The sequence below is a fragment of the Cherax quadricarinatus genome, chromosome 11 (assembly GCF_038502225.1).
Source record: "Cherax quadricarinatus isolate ZL_2023a chromosome 11, ASM3850222v1, whole genome shotgun sequence".
Taxonomy (NCBI): Eukaryota; Metazoa; Arthropoda; class Malacostraca; order Decapoda; family Parastacidae; genus Cherax; species Cherax quadricarinatus.
The window spans coordinates 53,691,512-53,712,246 of NC_091302.1; the positions used below are offsets into that span (position 1 = coordinate 53,691,512).

Below are 20,735 nucleotides of genomic sequence, written 5' to 3' on the forward strand. Positions count from 1 at the left end.
GGTTGACGCAGCGTCAGTGTGGCTTTGTTTATGCTGGAGTGAGTATTAGTCTCTGTGTTCTTCCAAACATTTCACAATAATTCATTGTATTTGGTGCTTGTAGATTGAGTGTGACTGGAGTGGTTGAGGCAGTGGTAGAGGCAGTGGGTGAGGCAGTGGGTGAGGCAGTGGTATTTACTAACATATATGTTATAAATATTAAAAACACAAATATGCTACAACAGAGGAAAGATAGACTTAGCAAAAACTTAGGATGTCATACCTCACAGAAGAAGTACAAAGAGAACAAAGGGCCATACAGGATATTGCAAGAAACCCAAAATATTTCTATTCCTATGCAAAATCCAAGCTAAGAACTACCTGTAGAATTGGACCACTGCTGAGAGGAGACTCGTATACTGACGACGAACAGGAAATGAGTGAAATCCTAAAAGAACAGTATGAGCCAGTGTTTAGCAACCCACTAAATGACAGCAAGGTAGAAAATGCAGAAATATTTTTCACTCCAGAAGAAGGCCGCGCAGACCAACTAACTGACATTAGTACAAATCCCATAGATTTCGAAAAAGAAATGGAAAACATGCACACTCACTCAGCACCTGGACCAGATTCATGGAATACTCTATTTATAAAGAAGTGCAAAGTACCACTAGCACAAGCCCTCTGTATTCTTTGGAGAAAGAGCTTAGATCTAGGTGAAATACCGGAGGCCTTAAAGAATGCAGACATAGCTCCTTTGCATAAGGGAGGTAGTAGAGCACTAGCTAAAAATTACAGACCAGTAGCCCTAACTTCTCACATCATAAAAATCTTCGAAAGAGTGATGAGACGGCAGGTTACAAATTTCATGGAGCAGCACAACCAACATAACCCGAACCAGCATGGTTTTAGAGCAGGATGATCATGTGTCACAGCTGCTGAACCATTATGACAGAATTACAGAGGCACTGGAAGACAACCAAAACGCAGATGTGATTTACACAGATTTTGAAAAGACGTTTGACAAATGCAATCATGGAGTAAGAGCACACAAAATGAAGGCCATGGGCATTACGGGGAAGATAGGCAGATGGATTTTCAGTTTCCTAACACACACAACACAAAAACTAGTAGTGAACAGGGCAAGATCCAGCATCAGCAAGGTCAAAAGTTCAGTGCCCCAAGGCACTGTCCTGGCATCTCTGCTGTTCCTTATCCTCATAGCAGACATAGACAAAAACACCCAGCACACTTTTGTATCATCATTTGCAGATGACACTAAAATAAGCATGAAAGTCAGTACGGTAGAGGACACTGAAGCAGTACAGGAAGACATAAACAGGGTTTTCCAGTGGGAAGCGGAGAACAACATGACATTAAATGGTGATAAGTTCCAGCTGCTTAGGTATGGAATGAAGAACTCAAAAGGAGCACTATATACAAAACTCAAGAGGGTCACCAAATAGAACTTAAGGAACACGTAAAAGACCCAGGAATAATTATGTCAGCAGACCTTTCTTTTAAAGACCACAACAAGACAAAGATCACAACAGCCAGGAAGATGACGGGGTGGGTATTGAGAACTTTCAAAGCAAGGGAAATAATGCCGATGGTGACACTCTTCAAATCACTAGTGCTCTCTCACTTAGAATATTGCTCAGTGCTGACGGCCCCATTCAAGGCAGGAGAAATATCGTAGTTGGAACAAATACAGAGATCGTTTATGGCTCACATTGAGCCAGTAAAGCACCTAAACTACTGGGAACGCCTGCAAGTCTTGAACATGTACTCATTGGAGCGGAGAGAGAGGTACATGATAATATATATACCTGGAAGGTACTTTAGGGCTTGGTCCCAAATCTGCACACTGCCATAACAGCATACTGGAGTAAGAGAGATGGGAGGAAGTGTAAAATAAACCCAGTGAGGAGCAGGGGTGCGGTGGGGACAATAAGGGAACACTGTATCAACATCCGGGGTCCCAGACTTTTCAACATCTTACCAGAAGATATCAGAAACACTGCTGGAACAAGTGTAGAAGCCTTCAAGAGGAAACTGGACAAGTATCTTCACCAGGTGCCAGATCAACCAGGCTGTGATGGATATGTAGGGCAGCAGGCCTCCAGCAGCAACAGCCTGGTTGACCAGACAAGCACCAGATGAGCCTGGCCCATGGCCGGGCTCAGAGAGTAGATAAACTCTCGAAATTCTTCAAAGGTATATCAAAGGTAAGGTATATCAGCCGTATCCCACTGAGGTGGGGTGGCCCAAAAGGAAAAACAATAGTTTCTCCTTTTAAATTTAGTAATATAGACAGGAGATGGGGTTACTAGCCTCTTGCTCCCGGCATTTTAGTTGCCTCTTGCGACACGCATGGCTTACGGAGGAAGAATTCTGTTCCACTTCCCCATGGACAACATTACAAATTCTCTGCATAATATTTATGCCACACATTGCCCTTAGACACAACATCTCCACTGCCTCTAGCCTCCTCCTTGCTGCAGCATTTACAACCCATGCTTCACACTCATATAAGAGTGTTGGTACCACTATACTCTCATACATTCCCTTCTTTGCCTCCATGGATAACGTTTTTTTTTTTTCTCCACAGATACCTCAATGCACCACTCACCTTTTTTCCTTCATCGGTTCTATGGTTAACCTCGTCCTTCATAAACATATCTGCTGACAAGTCAACTCCCAAATATCTGAAAACATTCACTTCTTCCACACTCTCTCCAATGTGATATCCAATTTTTCTTTATCTAAATCATTTGATACCCTCATCACCTTACTTACTCTTATCTATGTTCACTTTCAACTTTCTACCTTTACACACCCTCCCAAACTTGTCCACTAACCTTCGCAACTTTTCTTTAGAATCTCCCAAAAGCATAGTATCATCAGCAAAAAGTAACCATGTTAACTCCCATTTTGTATTTGATTCCCCATAATTTAATCTCGCCCCTCTCCCCAACACCCTAGCATTTACTTCTTTTACAACTCCATCTGTAAATATATTAAACAACCATGGTGACATTACACATCCCTGTCTAAGACCTACTTTTACTGGAAAGTAAGCTCACTCCCTCATACACACCCTAACCTGAGGGTCACTATCCTCATAAAACTCTTTACAGCATATAAGTAACTTACCACTTATGCTGTACACCTGCAACATCTGCCACGTTGCTCCCTTGTCCACCCTATCATAACAAGCCTTTTCTAAATCCATAAAAGCAATAAAAACCTCCCCTACCGTTATCTAAATATTGTTCACTTATATGCTTAAATGGTCTACACATCCCCTACCCATTCATCTGAGAGCCTGCTCTCCATCTTACCTTTAATTCTTTCATTAATAAGCTACCATACACTGTACCAGGTATACTCAGTAGGCTTATTCCCCTATAATTTTTAAAGTCTCTTTTGTCTTCCTTCGCTTTATGTAAAGGAACCATGCATGCTCTCTGGCAGTCCCTAGGTACCTTTCCCTCTGTCATACATTTATTGAACAAAAGTACCACCCATTCTGAAACTATCCCCACCTTCTTTTAACATTTCTATCATGATCCTATCTGTTCCAGCTGCTTTACCCCCTTTCATTCTACCCAATGCCTCATGCACCTTCCCTACACTTACATCCAGCTCTTCTTCACTCCTAAAGATGTCTTACCTTCCTGACCAATGCATGAAATCACTGCCTCCCTGTCTTCATCAATATTTAACAGTTCTGCAATATATTCCTGCCATCTTCCCAATACCTCCAACTTCCCATCTACTAACTTTCCCTATGCTGTTCTTAACAGCCAAGTATATTTATTCCCTAGACTTTCTTAACTTATTTATCTCACTCCAAAACTTTTTCTTATTCTTAGAAAAATTTGTTGATAGCACCTCACCCATTCTATCATTTGCTCTGCTTTTGCACTCCCTCACCACTTTTCTTCACCTCTCTTTTACTCTCCATATACCCCACCCTTCTTTTATCACTTCTGTTTTATAAAAATCTCTTAAAAGCAAACTTTTTCTCCCTTATCACATCCTTTACCTCATCATTCCACCAATTGCTCCCCTTTCCTCCCACACTCGCCCTCCTATATCCACAAACTTCTGCCCTGCATTCTAACACTGCATTTGTAAAACTATCCCATGCCTCTTCAACCCCAGCACTACCTATATTCTCACTAGTGCAACTTTCTCCCAATAGTTACTTATATTTCACATTAACTTCCTCCTCTCCTAGTTTATAAATTTTCACTCTCTTACTTGCTGTTGCCATTTTCCTTTTGCTCCATCTACCTCTTAATCTAACTGTAGCTACAACTAAATAATGATCTGATATATCTGTTGCCCCTCTATAAACATGCACATCCTGAAGTTTACTATCAATGTTTTATCCACCAATGCATAATCCAACAAATTATTTTCATTACGAGTTATATCATAGCTTGTATACTTATCCTCTTTTTCTTAAAATACGTATTACTTATTGCCAAACTTCTTTCTAAACATAGTTCAATTAAAGGCCCCCTCTTATCATTTACCCCTGGCACTTCAAACTTACCTACCACACCCTCTTTGACCATTTCTTCCACTTTAACATTCTTGTCCCCTACTACAATTACTCTCTCACTTGGCTCAAAACTCGCTAAGCACTCACTCAGCATCTCCCAAAATCTCTCTCTCTCCTCTACACTTCTCTCTTATCCAGGAGCATAAACAATTACTATAACCCACTTTTCACATCCAACCCTTTTTTTTTCTTTCTTTCAACACACCAGCCATATCCCACCAAGGCAGGGTGGCCCAAAAAGAAAAACAAAAGTAACCCTTTTTTTTACCCCCATGTAATCCTTGAATTTATACACTTATATAGCCTCTTTTCCTGCCATAATTGATTTTTCAACTCCCATTACAAACCCATGACATCATTCCATTTATTTCTCCCTAATGAAACTGTCCTACCCCGTTCTGCTTTGTTACACTTAGAACCAATATCCAGCTTCTTTAATTCAAAACATACTTTTTTTTTTTTTTTCAACAAGGCCGTCTCCCACCGAGGCAGGGTGACCCAAAAAAGAAAGAAAATCCCCAAAAAGAAAATACTTTCATCATCATTCAAAACATACACAATCATCTATTTCATATCTGTACTACATCCACAAACATTCAAACCTCCCAACTTAAAGGTTTTCTTCTTTTTATTTTTGCTAAGCTGTGCAGAAGGGGTTACTAGCTCATTGCTCCTGGTAATAAATGCCAGATATCTGCCCTCCTAATCATATTATTTTTATCCAGCCCCCTCTTACCACACTTTGCCCTCAGCCACTACAGCTCTACTGCCTCCAGCCTCCTCCTTGCTGCAACATTTGAAACCCATGATTCACATCCATACAAGAGCTTAAGCTCTTTTTCATATAGATGTAATTGGAGTTGCTTGATTAAATTAAGATCAGAAAGCAATTTTTATTTTTAAATATTTTGTTGAATTTGAATTGAAGAGGAACTTCACAAATTAATGGCAGACAGTTGGTTCACCTATGAATAGTAGAGAAAGGCTATGTAAATATTTGGGTAATGAGGTGTGCTTCACCACATTCAAGGGATAGTGATAGGCAGAATCCTCCTCATTTTCTACCGTCCTTAAATTTTCCTTTGTCAAAGATGCAGCAGCATTTACTAAAGAACTGTGGCATTAATTTTATTTTCTAGACTGTAAGAAAGAAACAATTTTATACTATTTGTTTAGAGGTGTATCTCAAAGAATCAAGAAAAAAGGCTGGAAAAAATCTTGACAAATTACTGCTGATTGGGTGACATGGAAATGTAAACACTTGAGCAGTATAATGTGATCCTTTATTGACAAAGTTTCGCCCACGCAGTGGGCTTTATCAAGTCACAAGCAGATCTACCTGGGTAAAAGGTACGGGAGTATTTAAGGATGGAATCAGGTGGAGAATGCTACATGTGGCAATCTTCCAAGTAGGGTGATAGAGTCTAGAACCTTGAAGTCACTTCATTAGAAACTGCAGACGACGGGCATTAAACATTAACACACCCAGAGAAGACACTGCCGAGAAGAGATACATAGTCCTCCCCACCAGCTCCATTGCTAAACACGTTTCCAACATCTTTTCCAATACTTCATGCCAAGTATCTACCTCCACATTCACCAGCATCAAGGACATTACCAGTAATAGACAGGACAAGCTTCAATCCTCTGCAGGGGTATACGCAATCCCTTGTAATGACTCCAGCAAATTATACGTCGGCGAAGCATCCAGAGACCTCCAAACATATATTTCAAAACACCAATAAGCAGGCAGATCTGACGATCCAAGGAATGCCTGTGTTCAACACCGAAATTCACACAACCATTTAATCAACTACAGAAACGCAAGACTTGTCACCAGAGAAGACAACACTCAGTACCGAAGAATCTTGGAATCATCACTTATCTGTACAGTGGACCCCCGCATACCGTTGGCATCACATAACGTTTAATCCGCATACCGCTCGCTTTTATCGCAAAAATTTTGCCTCGCATACCGCTCAAAAACCCGCTCACCGCTGTTCGTCCGAGACGTGTCCAATGTGCGCCCTTAGCCAGCCTCACATGTGCCGCCGGTGGCATTGTTTACCAGCCAGCCTCCGCGGTAACATCCAAGCATACAATCGGAACATTTCGTATTATTACAGTGTTTTTGGTGATTTTATCTGCAAAATAAGTGACCATGGGCCCCAAGAAAGCTTCTAGTGCCAACCCTACAGCAATAAGGGTGAGAATTACTATAGAGATGAAGAAAGAGATCATTGATAAGTATGAAAGTGGAGTGCGTGTCGCCGACCTGGCCAGGTTGTACAAGAAACCCCAATCAACCATCACTACTATTGTGGGCAACAGAAAGGTAATCAAGGAAGCTGTTCTTGCCAAAGGTTTAACTGTGTTTTCGAAACAGAGATCGCAAGTGATGGAAGATGTTGAGAGAGACTTATTGGTGTGGATAAATGAAAAACAGCTAGCAGGAGATAGCGTCTCTCAAGCGATCATAAGCGAAAAGGCTAGGAAGTTGCATGAGGATTTAATTAAAAAAATGCCTGCAACTAGTGATGATGTGAGTGAATTTAAGGCCAGCAAAGGTTGGTTTGAGAGATTTAAGAAGCATAGTGGCATACACAGTGTGATAAGGCATGGTGAGGCTGCCAGTTCGGACCACAAAGCAGCTGAAAAATATGTGCAGGAATTCAAGGAGTACATAGACAGTGAAGGACTGAAACCTGAACAAGTGTTTAATTGTGATGAAACAGGCCTGTTTTGGAAGAAAATGCCAAGCAGGACCTACATTGCTGAGGAGGAAAAGGCACTCCCAGGACATAAGCCTATGAAAGACAGGCTTACTCTGTTGATGTGTGCCAATGCTACTGGTGATTGCAAAGTGAAGCCTTTATTAGTGTATCACTCTGAAACTCCCAGACCGTTCAGGCAAAAGAATGTCCTCAAGGAAAATTTGTGTGTGCTGTGGAGGGCAAACAGTAAGGCATGGGTCACTAGGGACTTTTTCTATGACTGGTTACACCATGCATTTGCCCCCAATGTGAAAGATTACCTAACTGGAAAGAAATTAGAACTTAAGTGCCTCCTGGTGTTAGACAATGCCCCTGGTCATCCTACAGACGTGGCAGAGCGACTTTATGGGGACATGAAATTCATTAAGGTGAAGTTTTTGCCTCCTAATACCACTCCTCTCCTGCAGCCCATGGACCAGCAGGTTATTGCAAACTTCAAAAAACTGTACACAAAAGCTCTGTTTGAAAGGTGCTTTGTAGTGACCTCAGAAACTCAACTGACTCTAAGAGAGTTTTGGAGAGATCACTTTAATATCCTCAATTGTGTAAACCTTATAGGTAAGGCTTGGGAGGGAGTGACTAAGAAGACCTTGAACTCTGCTTGGAAGAAACTGTGGCCAGAATGTGTAGACAAAAGGGATTTTGAAGGGTTTGAGGCTAACCCTGAGAGGATTATGCCAGTTGAGGAATCCATTGTGGCATTGGGAAAGTCCTTGGGGTTGGAGGTTAGTGGGGAGGATGTGGAAGAGTTGGTGGAGGAGGACAATGAAGAACTAACCACTGATGAGCTGATAGATCAACTTCAACAGCAAGAGGCCATACCTGAGGAAACTGGTTCAGAGGAGGGGAGAGAGAAATTGAAGAAGTTGCCTACTACAAAGATTAAGGAAATCTGTGCAATGTGGCTGAAAGTGCAAACCTTTATGGATGAGAATCACCCTCACACAGCTATTGCAAGCCGTGCTGGTGATTATTACACTGACAATGTTGTGAAACACTTTAGGGAAGTCATAAAGGAACGAGAGGTACAGGCCACTATGGACAGATATGTTGTGCGAAAGAAGTCCAGTGACTCTGAAGCTGGTCCTAGTGGCATTAAAAGAAGAAGGGAAGTAACCCCAGAAAAGGACTCGACACCTCAAGTCTTAATGGAAGGGGATTCCCCTTCTAAACACTAACACACACTCTCCCCTCCTCCCATCCCATCAATCATCACCAGATCTTCAATAAAAGTAAGTGTCATGTAATTGTGCATGCCTTTTTCAGTTTGTGTGTATTAAAATTAACATTTCATGTGGTAAAAATTTTTTTTTTCATACTTTTGGGTGTCTTGTACGGATTAATTTGATTTCCATTATTTCTTATGGGGAAAATTCATTCGCATACCGATCATTTCGCATAACAATGAGCCCTCTTGCACGGATTAAAATCGCTATGCGGGGGTCCACTGTATATCCAACAACTTCAACCAGGACAATGGCTTTTATAATATAGCTGAACCCCTTGCCAAGAAACTTCTTCACTGCTATCCTACATAAGAACATAAGAATGGAGGAACACTGCAGAAGGTCTACTCATATACTTATTCGAACTCTTTTTAAAGCTACCCAAGGTTCTAGACTGTATCACCCTACTTGGAAGATTGTCACATGCAGCATTCTCCACCCGACTCCATCCTTAAATACTCACATACCTTTTACCCAGGTAAATCTGTTTGTGACTTGATAAAGCCCACTACATGGGCGAAACATTGTCAATAAAGGATCACATTATACCGCTTAAGTGTTTATATTTCCATTGTGTCGGTATTTTATACCATTTACGTATGTCCACTTGGGTGACTTCACTGAAAAATATGCAGTATTATTTGACAAGGTTCTGTTTCAGTCCCTTTATCACAAAAATCTTTAAGTAACATTTCACATATGTTTTGAAGGGAAAAAATTGCTTAAAAAGATGTGAAAAGCATTTTCAGCTAAATCCAATTGACTTAATATTTTGATTTCCTTATCAATGAATTTCAGATAAAATTCCTTATAAATATTGTACTTTGTGAAAAATAAATTTTTTAATGTATGGATTGTAAATTCTTGTGCATTATTTTTTTAATATAATAACTGTTCTTGTATTTGCAGTGTTTAAAACCTGTCCCAGAGTACACAGAAAAAATTCGAGAGTCCCTTAAGATTTTTGATAGACTCTTTGCTGAATTTGAGCTGAGTTATGTGAGTGCCATGGTACCAGTCAAAAGTGTTGAGGAACATGATGTTCAACAGAATGTTGTTGTTCTCTTTTCTGAGACTGTTCAAAGGTAAGATAGATTACACAAATAAAGACCTTTACAGACCTGAATTCCAAGGCATTGCTTCACAGTTTCTTCATAGTTGATTGATTTACTTCAAAGTGCTTGTTTATTTATGGTTACTTTTAATATTAGCTTATGAGAATTAGATTAGTCTATAAATAATATTACGTTATATATGGAGTGATGCCTTCAAAATCAGCTTCGTCCTTATCTTGCCTACTCTGATAAATGTAGTAAGTGATGTGAATGAAGCTCATTATAGAGATTGGGTTGTAGAAAGACAGTAGTAGGTGTTGGAGTGAGGGAAGTGAATGATGATGACATGGTATGTTACTAAATTGTTGTTATGATGACAATAATGATTAATAATAATAATAATAGGAGGGGTGTTAATGTTGCAGTTTAAAAACTGTAGTGTAAAGCACCCTTCTGGCAAGACAGTGATGGAGTGAATGATGGTGAAAGTTTTTCTTTTTCGGGCCACCCTGCCTTGGTGGGAATCGGCCAGTGTGATAATATATAAAAAAAATAAATAATAATAATGAGCATTGGGGGTATGCTGAAGCATCATTGGGTATCGACTGATTTTGATGGCATTGGTATCAGCCTAAAATTGAGTAGTCATAAAAAAAATTTACGTTATAAATTGCATTTACAATAGCTTAGTCTACTGGTTAGTTATAGGGTGGAGGGTTAAGGTGTAGTGGCAAGGAAGGAGGAGAGAGGAAGATGCCCATTTTTCCTTTTGTGGCTACCAGATTTAGATAATCAGATCATTTTAAAATTATGTACAAAAATGGAAACATCGTTAATGCTTATTCCATGGTTTTCAGAAGAAAAAAATGTAAAAGGTACATTCACTGTCATTGAATGAATGACGGTGAATGTGTTTCTTCCTTTTTGAGTCGCCCTATCTTAGAGATGGCCAGTTTGTTAAAACGTAATGAAATGTGCATCATTAAATATATCAGAGTTTTGCCAAATACTTGAATTACTTTTCAAGTTATTTCTAAAACTTAACAACTTTTCAGAATTCTTTGTCAGTAACTTTGCAGATCCTTTAACATAAACCTTTCTGAATTATTATGAGATACATAGGTATCCAGCAAGAACATGTCAGACTAAGGTTTAAAATTTCTTTAGGTTAGTCAGGAGTGTTCACTTCCATCAAAGGCTTCGATGCATCAAGAAATATAGTGATCACATTATGATCCTGATATTCTAAGTATTACAGTGGACCCCCGCATACCGTTGGCATCGCATACCGTTTATTCCGCATACCGCTCACTTTAATCGCAAAAATTTTGCCTCGCATACCGCTCAAAAACCCGCTCACCGCTGTTCGTCCAAGACGTGTCCAATGTGCGCCTTAGCCAGCCTCACATGTTCCGACGGTGGCATTGTTTACCAGCCAGCCTCCGCGGTAGCATCCAAGCATACAATCGTAACATTTCGTATTATTACAGTGTTTTTGGTGATTTTATCTGGAAAATAAGTGACCATGGGCCCCAAGAAAGCTTCTAGTGCCAACCCTACAGCAATAAGGGTGAGAATTACTATAGAGATGAAGAAAAAGATCATTGATAAGTATGAAAGTGGAGTGCGTGTCTCCGAGCTGGCCAGGTTGTATAATGAACCCCAATCAACCATCGCTACTATTGGTGGTACAGCTGCTGCTGCTGCTGCACTGTCAGCTGCTGCTGCTGCTGTAGCATCGTCTGCTGCTGCTGTAGCATCGTTTGCTGCTGCTGTAGCATCGTCTGCTACTGCTGTAGCACTGTCAGCTGCTGCTGCTGCTGTAGCATCATCTGCTGCTGCTGTAGCATCGTCTGCTGCTGCTGTAGCATCGTCTGCTGCTGCTGTAGCACTGTCAGCTGCTGCTGCTGCTGCTGCTGCTGCTGCTGCTGCTGTAGCATCGTCTGCTGCTGCTGTAGCATCATCTGCTGCTGCTGTAGCACTGTTGTTGGTGTGGCTTATTGAGAATATACCAAGAAACAATTAACCCCAGAGGATTTTCCACCCAGGATAACCCAAAAAAGTCAGTGTCATCGAAGACTGTCTAACTTATTTCCATTGGGGTCCTTAATCTTGTCTCCCAGGATGCAACCCACACCAGTCGACTAACACCCAGGTGAACAGGGAAAAATGCCTGGAACTAGTGCTCATATTGGTGAATTTAAAGCTAGCAAAGGTTGGTTTGAGAGATTTAAGAATCATAGTGACATACACAGTGTGATAAGGCCTGTTCTGGAAGAAAATGCCAAACAGGACCTACAGTACTCAGGAGGAAAAGGCACTCCCAGGACACAGTGTCTCATCAGTCATTGCTGCATCTTCAATAAAGGTAAGTGTCATTTATTCTTCATTTAGTAGACTAGTACATGCACAATATATACTGTGCATGTACTACTCTACTATTGTGCATGTATCCTTCTCTTTGTGTGTAGGAAAATGTATATTTCATGTGGTAAAATTTTTTTTTTCATACTTTTGGGTGTCTTGCACGGATTAATTTGATTTCCATTATTTCTAATGGGGAAAATTCATTCGCATACCGATTATTTCGCATACCAATGAGCCCTCTTGCACGGATTAAAATCGGTATGCGGGGGTCCACTGTATATGATGTATAACATTAGATAGCTTTCTTGATCCTGTAACTGAAAAGGGTAGTGCAAAAACTATCCTTATGCTGAATCTTATTTTTAAACACTGGCTGTCTCCCAATGAAGCAGTGGTGACCTAAAAAAGAAGTACTTTGACCATCATTCACACTGTCACTATCTTGCCAGAGGTGCTCTTGTAAACTCAGAATCATAAGATTTAATTCATCATGAAAGTTTGTATATAATAAAAGTTATTCAAGTTTGTATTAAAAGCAATTGTCAAATATTTATCCAAACTAGAAAATGAGGTTCTTCATGGTTTTTTAATGAGAACTCTTATGGAAGTACCTATTTAACTTTGTTGTTGACATGTCATATACAAGATACCAAAGAAAAACACGTTAATTGAGGAAACATCAAAATACTGGCTGTCATAAGAGACCATTTTTTTCGGTTTTAATGTTTTCCTCAGTCTTATCCTGTCTCCATTGTTCATATGCACACACTAATTATTTACAGCTTCTCATACCTTGTTTGAAATTTCATCATTACGGTAAAAGTCACAGTTGTGTTTTTCTTTGGAAAAGTCAAAAGAAGATTTATGATTTTCTTGGAGGATTTGATTCTTTTTAATCTTGTACAAAACCCTCAACATGTCTTTGGACTCTGATCCTTTCAATCTTTGTCTTTGTTATTTGTACAGTCTTCCTTGTTTTTTATTTGCTAGATGGTAATTGGTTTTCCTACCAAATCCAATTCTGGTTCGGAAATCTTCTCTCAGACTGATGATTTCTTTTAAGTATTTCCCATAAACTGATTTGCCCTTGAACTTTTTTACATATTCTGTTCATTCAGTGTGCCCCTGTTATCTCAAATCTTTTTGTTCAGGCTCCTGGAGGTGGGAAGTAAAGTACCCACACTCTAAAGGAAGGCTGGGGATATTGCTGTTTGGAGGATCATCTGAACTGTTATATCCGCACGCCTGTGTGAGAAGTCAATGATGGTGAAAGTGTTTCTTTTTTTTTTTTTGGGGGGGGGGGGTCACCCTGCCTTGGTGGGAGACGGCCAGTGTGTTAAAAAAATTTGCAGTAATTTCTTAAAATTTAAGGAAACAGGATTTTGGTTCTAATTTGCAGAGTGATTACTTATTTTAATGATACTCTTGCATTTAGAAATACATACATATTAACCAGCCTGAAAAAGGAAGAAAAAGAGAAAATAACTGTTTTTCATGTTAATATGTATGTAGCTTTTCCTGTAATTTCAGATGTTATCTGGAGAGCATATAAATCTGTAGGGGAAGGAAGGCGGGGTAGGGGTCATCCTCAAAAAGGTTGGAGGGAGGGGGTAAAGGAGGTTTTGTGGGCGAGGGGCTTGGACTTCCAGCAAGTGTGCGTGAACATGTTAGATAGGAGTGAATGGAGACGAATGGTATTTGGGACCTGATGAGCTGTTGGAGTGTAAGCAGGGTAATATTTAGTGAAGGGATTCAGGGAAACCGGTTATTTTTATATAGCCGGACTTGAGTTCTGGAAATGGGAAGTACATTGCCTGCACTTTAAAGGAGGGGTTTTGGACATTGGCAGTTTGGAGGGATGTGTTGTGTATCTTTATACGTATATGCTTCTAAACTGTTGTATTCTGAGCACCTCTGCAAAAACAGTGATTATGTGTGAGTGAGGTGAAAGTGTTGAATGATGATGAAGTATTTTGTTTTTGGGGATTTTCTTTCTTTTTGGGTCACCCTGCCTTGGTGGGAGATAGCTGACTTGTTAAAAAAAAAAATCTGTAATTTCAGATGTTATCTAAATTGCATAGTCATCCCTGGGCAAAAAATATTACCTTTTTTCTAGTTTAAACCATCTTTCTTATTTTATTACAGGGCCTTGAAACTTGGCTTAACTACCCAAGACCAGATTGATGATTATGACCCAGCATTGATGTTCACTATTCCTCGCCTGGCCATTGTTGCAGGTCTGGTTATGTTTCCCGATGGCCCCTTGAATTTAGATCGGGAACCCAGGAGTTTGTCTGAACTCTTTCGACCATTTAGAGTAAGTTGATGCAACATTTCTTTTAACACCTATATTTTTTTTTTCATACACTCTCTTAAGATCACCTGAAGGCTTCACGGAGAGAGCTGGCAAAGATACACTATTCACCATTACAAGAAAGTTTGGTGTACACCGACAGCAGAAAAAGTGCATCAAATATTCTCAGTTGCACTCAGCACAAATCTTAAAAATTCTACATATTCAGCATGGGTAATTACTGTACATATACGGTAGGGCCCCGCTTTACGGTGTTTTGCCTTACGGCATTCCGCTAATACGGTGATGTCAAATTATGACCAAAATTTGCTATACTGCAAGTGGTCTTTCAAATACTGCATGCCCCACCCAGTTTGTTTACATTCTCCGTGACCATATCTGTTATGTCTGGAAACTTTCCAAAATTTCAAGTTTTACAGCTATTGCGTATTTTATATGTACTCTGATAATTATACTTATGTGTACCTGTACCTAAATATACTTACACACTGTGCTGGTGTGCAGGCACACATTAAAATCGCTAAGTCTCTCTCAACTCATGACGCCAATAGTACATAGTAATCATCACTCTTGGGAACATTAAATGTCTTATTTTACATTAACCCTTTCAGGGTCCAGAAGCCAAATTTCAAAGTGAGCACCAGGGTCCAAGAATTTAAAAAAAAAAAATTATTTTTTCTTATGAAATGGTAGAGAATCTTTTCCTGAAGGTAATAAAACAAATATGACGAAATTTGATGTAAAATTGACGAAATTATGCTTTCACGAATTTTGATGTGTCAGCGATATTTACGAATCGGCGATTTTGCCGACTTTGACTCCCATTTTAGGCCAATTACATTATTCCAGTTGACCAAATTCTTAGCTATTTCACTAGTATTACTTCTATTCTATTGATTGAGCACAAGAAATTGCCAAGTCAACTGTTTCAACTACAAAATAAAGTCATTGGAAATTGGTAATTTGGCCAATTTAACACAAAGTTCAAAATATTCCAATTTCAAAATAGGGTCCAGATAAACAATGTAGGTATTCCTGGCACTAAACTAACATTTCCTCTGTTCATTAGTTATGTTTTGAGGCTTTACAAATAAATTCCATTTTGATTTTTTATTCACATAATGAATTTTTATTCAAACCAAAAAATAGAAGATTTACTGTTATGCAATATTGTAATAATTGTATAAATGTCATCACCACACTTGTGAATGTATATTAGACCCACCAGGTGGCGTGTATTAGATGTGTGAGGTCGTTTGTTTACTCTTGAACATCAGCAAAAATTTAGCATTTCCACTACTTTGAGCTCAGTTTCAAGTCATTTCCAGTGCTAAAACCAATCAAAATCATCTCTATTTCTGTAAAATGTCTTCCATTCTATCAAATGAGACCAAGAACTCGCAAATACAACTATAAAAAATATACGAAAAAACACTGCAAAGTCGCTGTTTTAATCGAAAATCACGATCTCAGTTTGTTTTCTCTTATTATACACTGTGTGCTGTAGGATTTGTTTTATGTGGTGCACACATACCACATAGATGTATTCTCTCATATCTAAGCCCAAATTTACCACTCACAGCTTATCAGAGTGAGCTGAGCTCTTGGCGTAGATCTACGGTTTGGACCCTGAACATAAAGCCGTAGATCTACGGCACGGACCCTGAAAGGGTTATTATAGACATTTTCATTAATCCATTTATGATATTTTCCTCAAAATTATATAAGAAACACGTTACATATCATATAAACATGGTTTACCTGGAGTTTACCTGGAGAGAGTTCCGGGGGTCAACGCCCCCGCGGCCTGGTCTGTGACCAGGCCTCCTGGTGGATCAGAGCCTGATCAACCAGGCTGTTGCTGCTGGCTGCACGCAAACCACCGTATGAGCCACAGCCCGGCTGGTCAGGAACCGACTTTAGGTGCTTGTCCAGTGCCAGCTTGAAGACTGCCAGGGGTCTGTTGGTAATCCCCCTTATGTATGCTGGGAGGCAGTTGAACAGTCTCGGGCCCCTGACACTTATTGTATAGTCTCTTAACGTGCTAGTGACACCCCTGCTTTTCATTGGGGGGATGTTGCATCGTCTGCCAAGTCTTTTGCTTTCGTAGTGAGTGATTTTCGTGTGCAAGTTCGGTACTAGTCCCTCTAGGATTTTCCAGGTGTATATAATCATGTATCTCTCCCGCCTGAGTTCCAGGGAATACAGTTTTAGGAACCTCAAGCGCTCCCAGTAATTGAGGTGTTTTATCTCCGTTATGCGCACCGTGAAGGTTCTCTGTACATTTTCTAGGTCAGCAATTTCACCTGCCTTGAAAGGTGCTGTTAGTGTGCAGCAATATTCCAGCCTAGATAGAACAAGTGACCTGAAGAGTGTCATCATGGGCTTGGCCTCCATAGTTTTGAAGGTTCTCATTATCCATCCTGTCATTTTTCTAGGAGATGCGGTTGATACAATGTTATGGTCCTTGAAGGTGAGATCCTCCGACATGATCACTCCCAGGTCTTTAACGTTGGTGTTTCGCTCTATTTTGTGGCCAGAATTTGTTTTGTACTCTGATGAAGATTTAATTTCCTCGTGTTTACCATATCTGAGTAATTGAAATTTCTCATCGTTGAACTTCATATTGTTTTCTGCAGCCCACTGAAAGATTCGGTTGATGTCCGCCTGGAGCCTTGCAGTGTCTGCAATGGAAGACACTGTCATGCAGATTCGGGTGTCATCTGCAAAGGAAGACACGGTGCTGTGGCTGACATCCTTGTCTATGTCGGATATGAGGATGAGGAACAAGATGGGAGCGAGTACTGTGCCTTGTGGAACGGAGCTTTTCACCGTAGCTGCCTTGGACTTTACTCTGTTGACGACTACTCTCTGTGTTCTGTTAGTGAGGAAATTATAGATCCATCGACCGACTTTTCCTGTTATTCCTTTAGCACGCATTTTGTGCGTTATTATGCCATGGTCACACTTGTCGAAGGCTTTTGCAAAGTCTGTATATATTACATCTACATTCTTTTTATCTTCTAGTGCATTTAGGACCTTGTCGTAGTGATACAATAGTTGAGACAGACAGGAGCGACCTGTTCTAAACCCATGTTGCCCTGGGTTGTGTAACTGATGGGTTTCTAGATGGGTGGTGATCTTGCTTCTTAGGACCCTTTCAAAGATTTTTATGATATGGGATGTTAGTGCTATCGGTCTGTAGTTCTTTGCTGTTGCTTTACTGCCCCCTTTGTGGAGTGGGGCTATGTCTGTTGTTTTTAGTAACTGTGGGACGACCCCCGTGTCCATGCTCCCTCTCCATAGGATGGAAAAGGCTCGTGATAGGGGCTTCTTGCAGTTCTTGATGAACACGGAGTTCCATGAGTCTGGCCCTGGGGCAGAGTGCATGGGCATGTCATTATCGCCTGTTCGAAGTCATTTGGCGTCAGGATAACATCAGATAGGCTTGTGTTAACCAAATTTTGTGGCTCTCTCATAAAAAATTAATTTTGATCTTCGATTCTCAGTCTGGCTAGCGGCTTGCTAAAAACTGAGTCATATTGGGACTTGAGTAGCTCACTCATTTCCTTGCTGTCATCTATGTAGGACCCATCTTGTTTAAGTAGGGGCCCAATACTGGACGTTGTTCTCGACTTTGATTTGGCATAGGAGAAGAAATACTTTGGGTTTCTACACATACACTCACAGAATAAAAATTGACGTAAGTATGAGATTTGTTTACAAAGCGGCTGTGTAGGTAGTGTTGGAAGAATTGCATTTTCTCCAGTCAAACACTGGGGGATAACTGTAGAAAAATATTCCTTTTGTATGCCTTCACTCTATATACAGTAGGGCCCCACTTATATGGCAGGTTAGGTTCCAGGCTACCGCCGTAAAGCAGAAATCGCCATAAAGTGGAACACCCTTTTTTTCCACTTATAAATGCATACAAACACTAGATAACAAGTTTACACTAACATATATTAAGTTAGCAGTAGAACCAGGCATCAAAAAACAATAAAAAAGTACAATACACACATAGTGCACTCATTACTTACCTTAAAATATTTATAGTCTTAATCTAGGGTGAGACAAGTAGTATTTATTGTAAGAAATAAAGTGTGGTATGTATGGTAGTCAGCCAGGCTACCATACCAGGCCAACCCACCCACACATACTGTTCTATGATATAAAGACACCAAAAGTTTGAAATTTGATAGAAAACTTACGGAATTATGCTCTCGCAAAGTTAGCGGTCTCGGCGATGTTTACGCATCGGCGATTTTACCCACTTTGAGCCCCATTTTCGGCCAATTTCACTGTACTAGTCGACAAAAAACATGAATATTCCGCTAGAACTCCATTTTTTCTATCGAATGATTAAGCATCCCAGAGTGATAAAATGTATAAACAGTTCACTCATTACTTACCTTAAAATATTTGTAGTCTTAATGTAGGGTCAGGAGTAAGTAAATGAGATAAAACGAATAAATGAGAGAGAGAAAGAATGAGTGCATGAGAGAGGACAAGCGCCGAGTTATGTAAACAAACAGGCGAACGTAAGTTTTGTAAACAAAAAAAGTATACACGTCTGGTTTGTGTACAAATTACATTGTGTACAAGTTGTCTCTGCATTGATACAGTAGAATAAATAAAGAAGAACATTCCCATTCTCATGTAACATCGTTTTGAAATGATGCTCTGAGTGAAGGCAATGAAAATAAGTCACTCTGACTTTTTGGGTTATCCTGGGTTCTCTACACATAAGTTGTTATGTATGATAATCTATGTAACTGTATTTGTGTGTACCTGAATAAACTTACATACATACGAAAGGAATAATTTTCTACAGTTACCCCCAGTAACACATTTCTCTTATGTTAGATTAGAGAAAATGTTATTCTTGCCGTCACTTGTACAAGTTATCTGGCTACCACATCTCATATTTATGTTTATTTATTCTATTGTGGGGTGTATTTATCATCTTTTTATGTTATGTATCGTGTTTATTGTATAATTTTGAAAAAAATATCATGGATGGATTAATGAAAATGTGTATATTAACGTAATATACGACATTTAATGAGACTCGTTGATTATTATTATTATTATTATCATTTCTAATATGGCGTCACTTGTGCAAGTCGTCTGCTACCACATCTCATATTTGTTTACTTATTCTACTGTGGGGTGTATTTATCATATTTATATGTTATGCATCGTGTTTATTATATAATTTTGAAAAAATATCATAGATGGATTAATGAAAATGTGTATATTAACGTAATATACGACATTTAAATGAGACTCGATGATTATTATTATCATTACTAATATGACGTCTGGAGACATAAGATTTTAATGATTTTTAATGTGTACCTGCATGCCAGCACAGTGTGTAAGTATATTTAGGTACAGGTATACATAAGTATAATTATCAGAGTACATATAAAATATGAAATAACTTTTAAAAACACTTGAAATTTTGGAGTTTCCAGACAAAATGGAGGGACTTAGTGCTTACGGATCTCACAGAGAATGTAAACAAACCGGGTGGGGCGTAGTGACTTTATTAGAAAGTCAGGTGGGGGGAGCCATATATCGAGTTTTGGTCATAATTTGAAATGACCGTATTAGCGGAACGCCGTAAAGCGGGGCCCTACTGTATAGCAATTCACGACCCTTGTGGGTTTAGTGCTTTTTTATTGTGATGATAATATCATCATCATCATTCACTCTAAAAGTGGTGTGTTGCATGAGAATGGGAGTGTTGCTGGTTTGTTTATTCTATACTAACTTGTACACAATGTAAGAGTGAGTATTTGTATTGTGAGGTAATTATTATTATAATAAATAAAATATTGTGAGGTAAAAGTTTTACAGACTCTTACAAACGTACGTGAATGAACTAGAAGCAGACACATTAATACGCATTTATTTCACCTGACAAAATGATCGCCCCATTACCTGTTCAGTTTGTGTTCTTACATTGTCTGCACTCTGTATCTCATTCTCTCTCTCTCATTTACTCTTTCGTTAACTAGTTGGCTGTCATTGACGATGGCGTCTAAGCTTAGCTGTGATAAAAAGAGGAGTCGTAAGCCTCTTGCTTTAAATGCCAAGTTAGAGGATGATAGTGTGCCATTCTGATTTTATTCAGTAAACACCCTGCCACTTACCTCTCACACATACGTTGCATATCTTTATACGTATATGCTTCTAAACTGTTGTATTCTGGGCACCTCTGCAAAAACAGTGATTATGTGTGAGTGAGGTGAAAGTGTTGAATGATGATGAAAGTATTTTCTTTTTGGGGATTTTCTCTCTTTTTGGGTCACCCTGCCTTGGTGGGAGACGGCCGACTTGTTAAAAAAAAAAAGTGTACTCTGTGTGTATCTTACCTTTTATTGTGTTTTTAATGCTTATTTCTATTACTAACTTAATATAAGTTATTGTAAACTT

The 20,735-nt window shown here is 39.4% G+C and overlaps 1 protein-coding gene across 4 annotated transcripts in view; it reads left to right on the forward strand.

Annotated features, from left to right (window-relative positions):
* The window catches only part of LOC128687577 (lateral signaling target protein 2 homolog), a 98,771-nt gene that overhangs the window by 23,063 nt on the left and 54,973 nt on the right, over positions 1-20,735 (forward strand). For all 4 annotated transcript variants that reach the window (XM_053775089.2, XM_053775088.2, XM_053775087.2 and 1 more), the window contains 2 exons: positions 9,465-9,640; positions 14,123-14,294. In XM_053775089.2, coding sequence (XP_053631064.2) covers positions 9,465-9,640; positions 14,123-14,294 — 348 coding nt within the window. The remainder of the gene's footprint in view (positions 1-9,464; positions 9,641-14,122; positions 14,295-20,735) is intronic.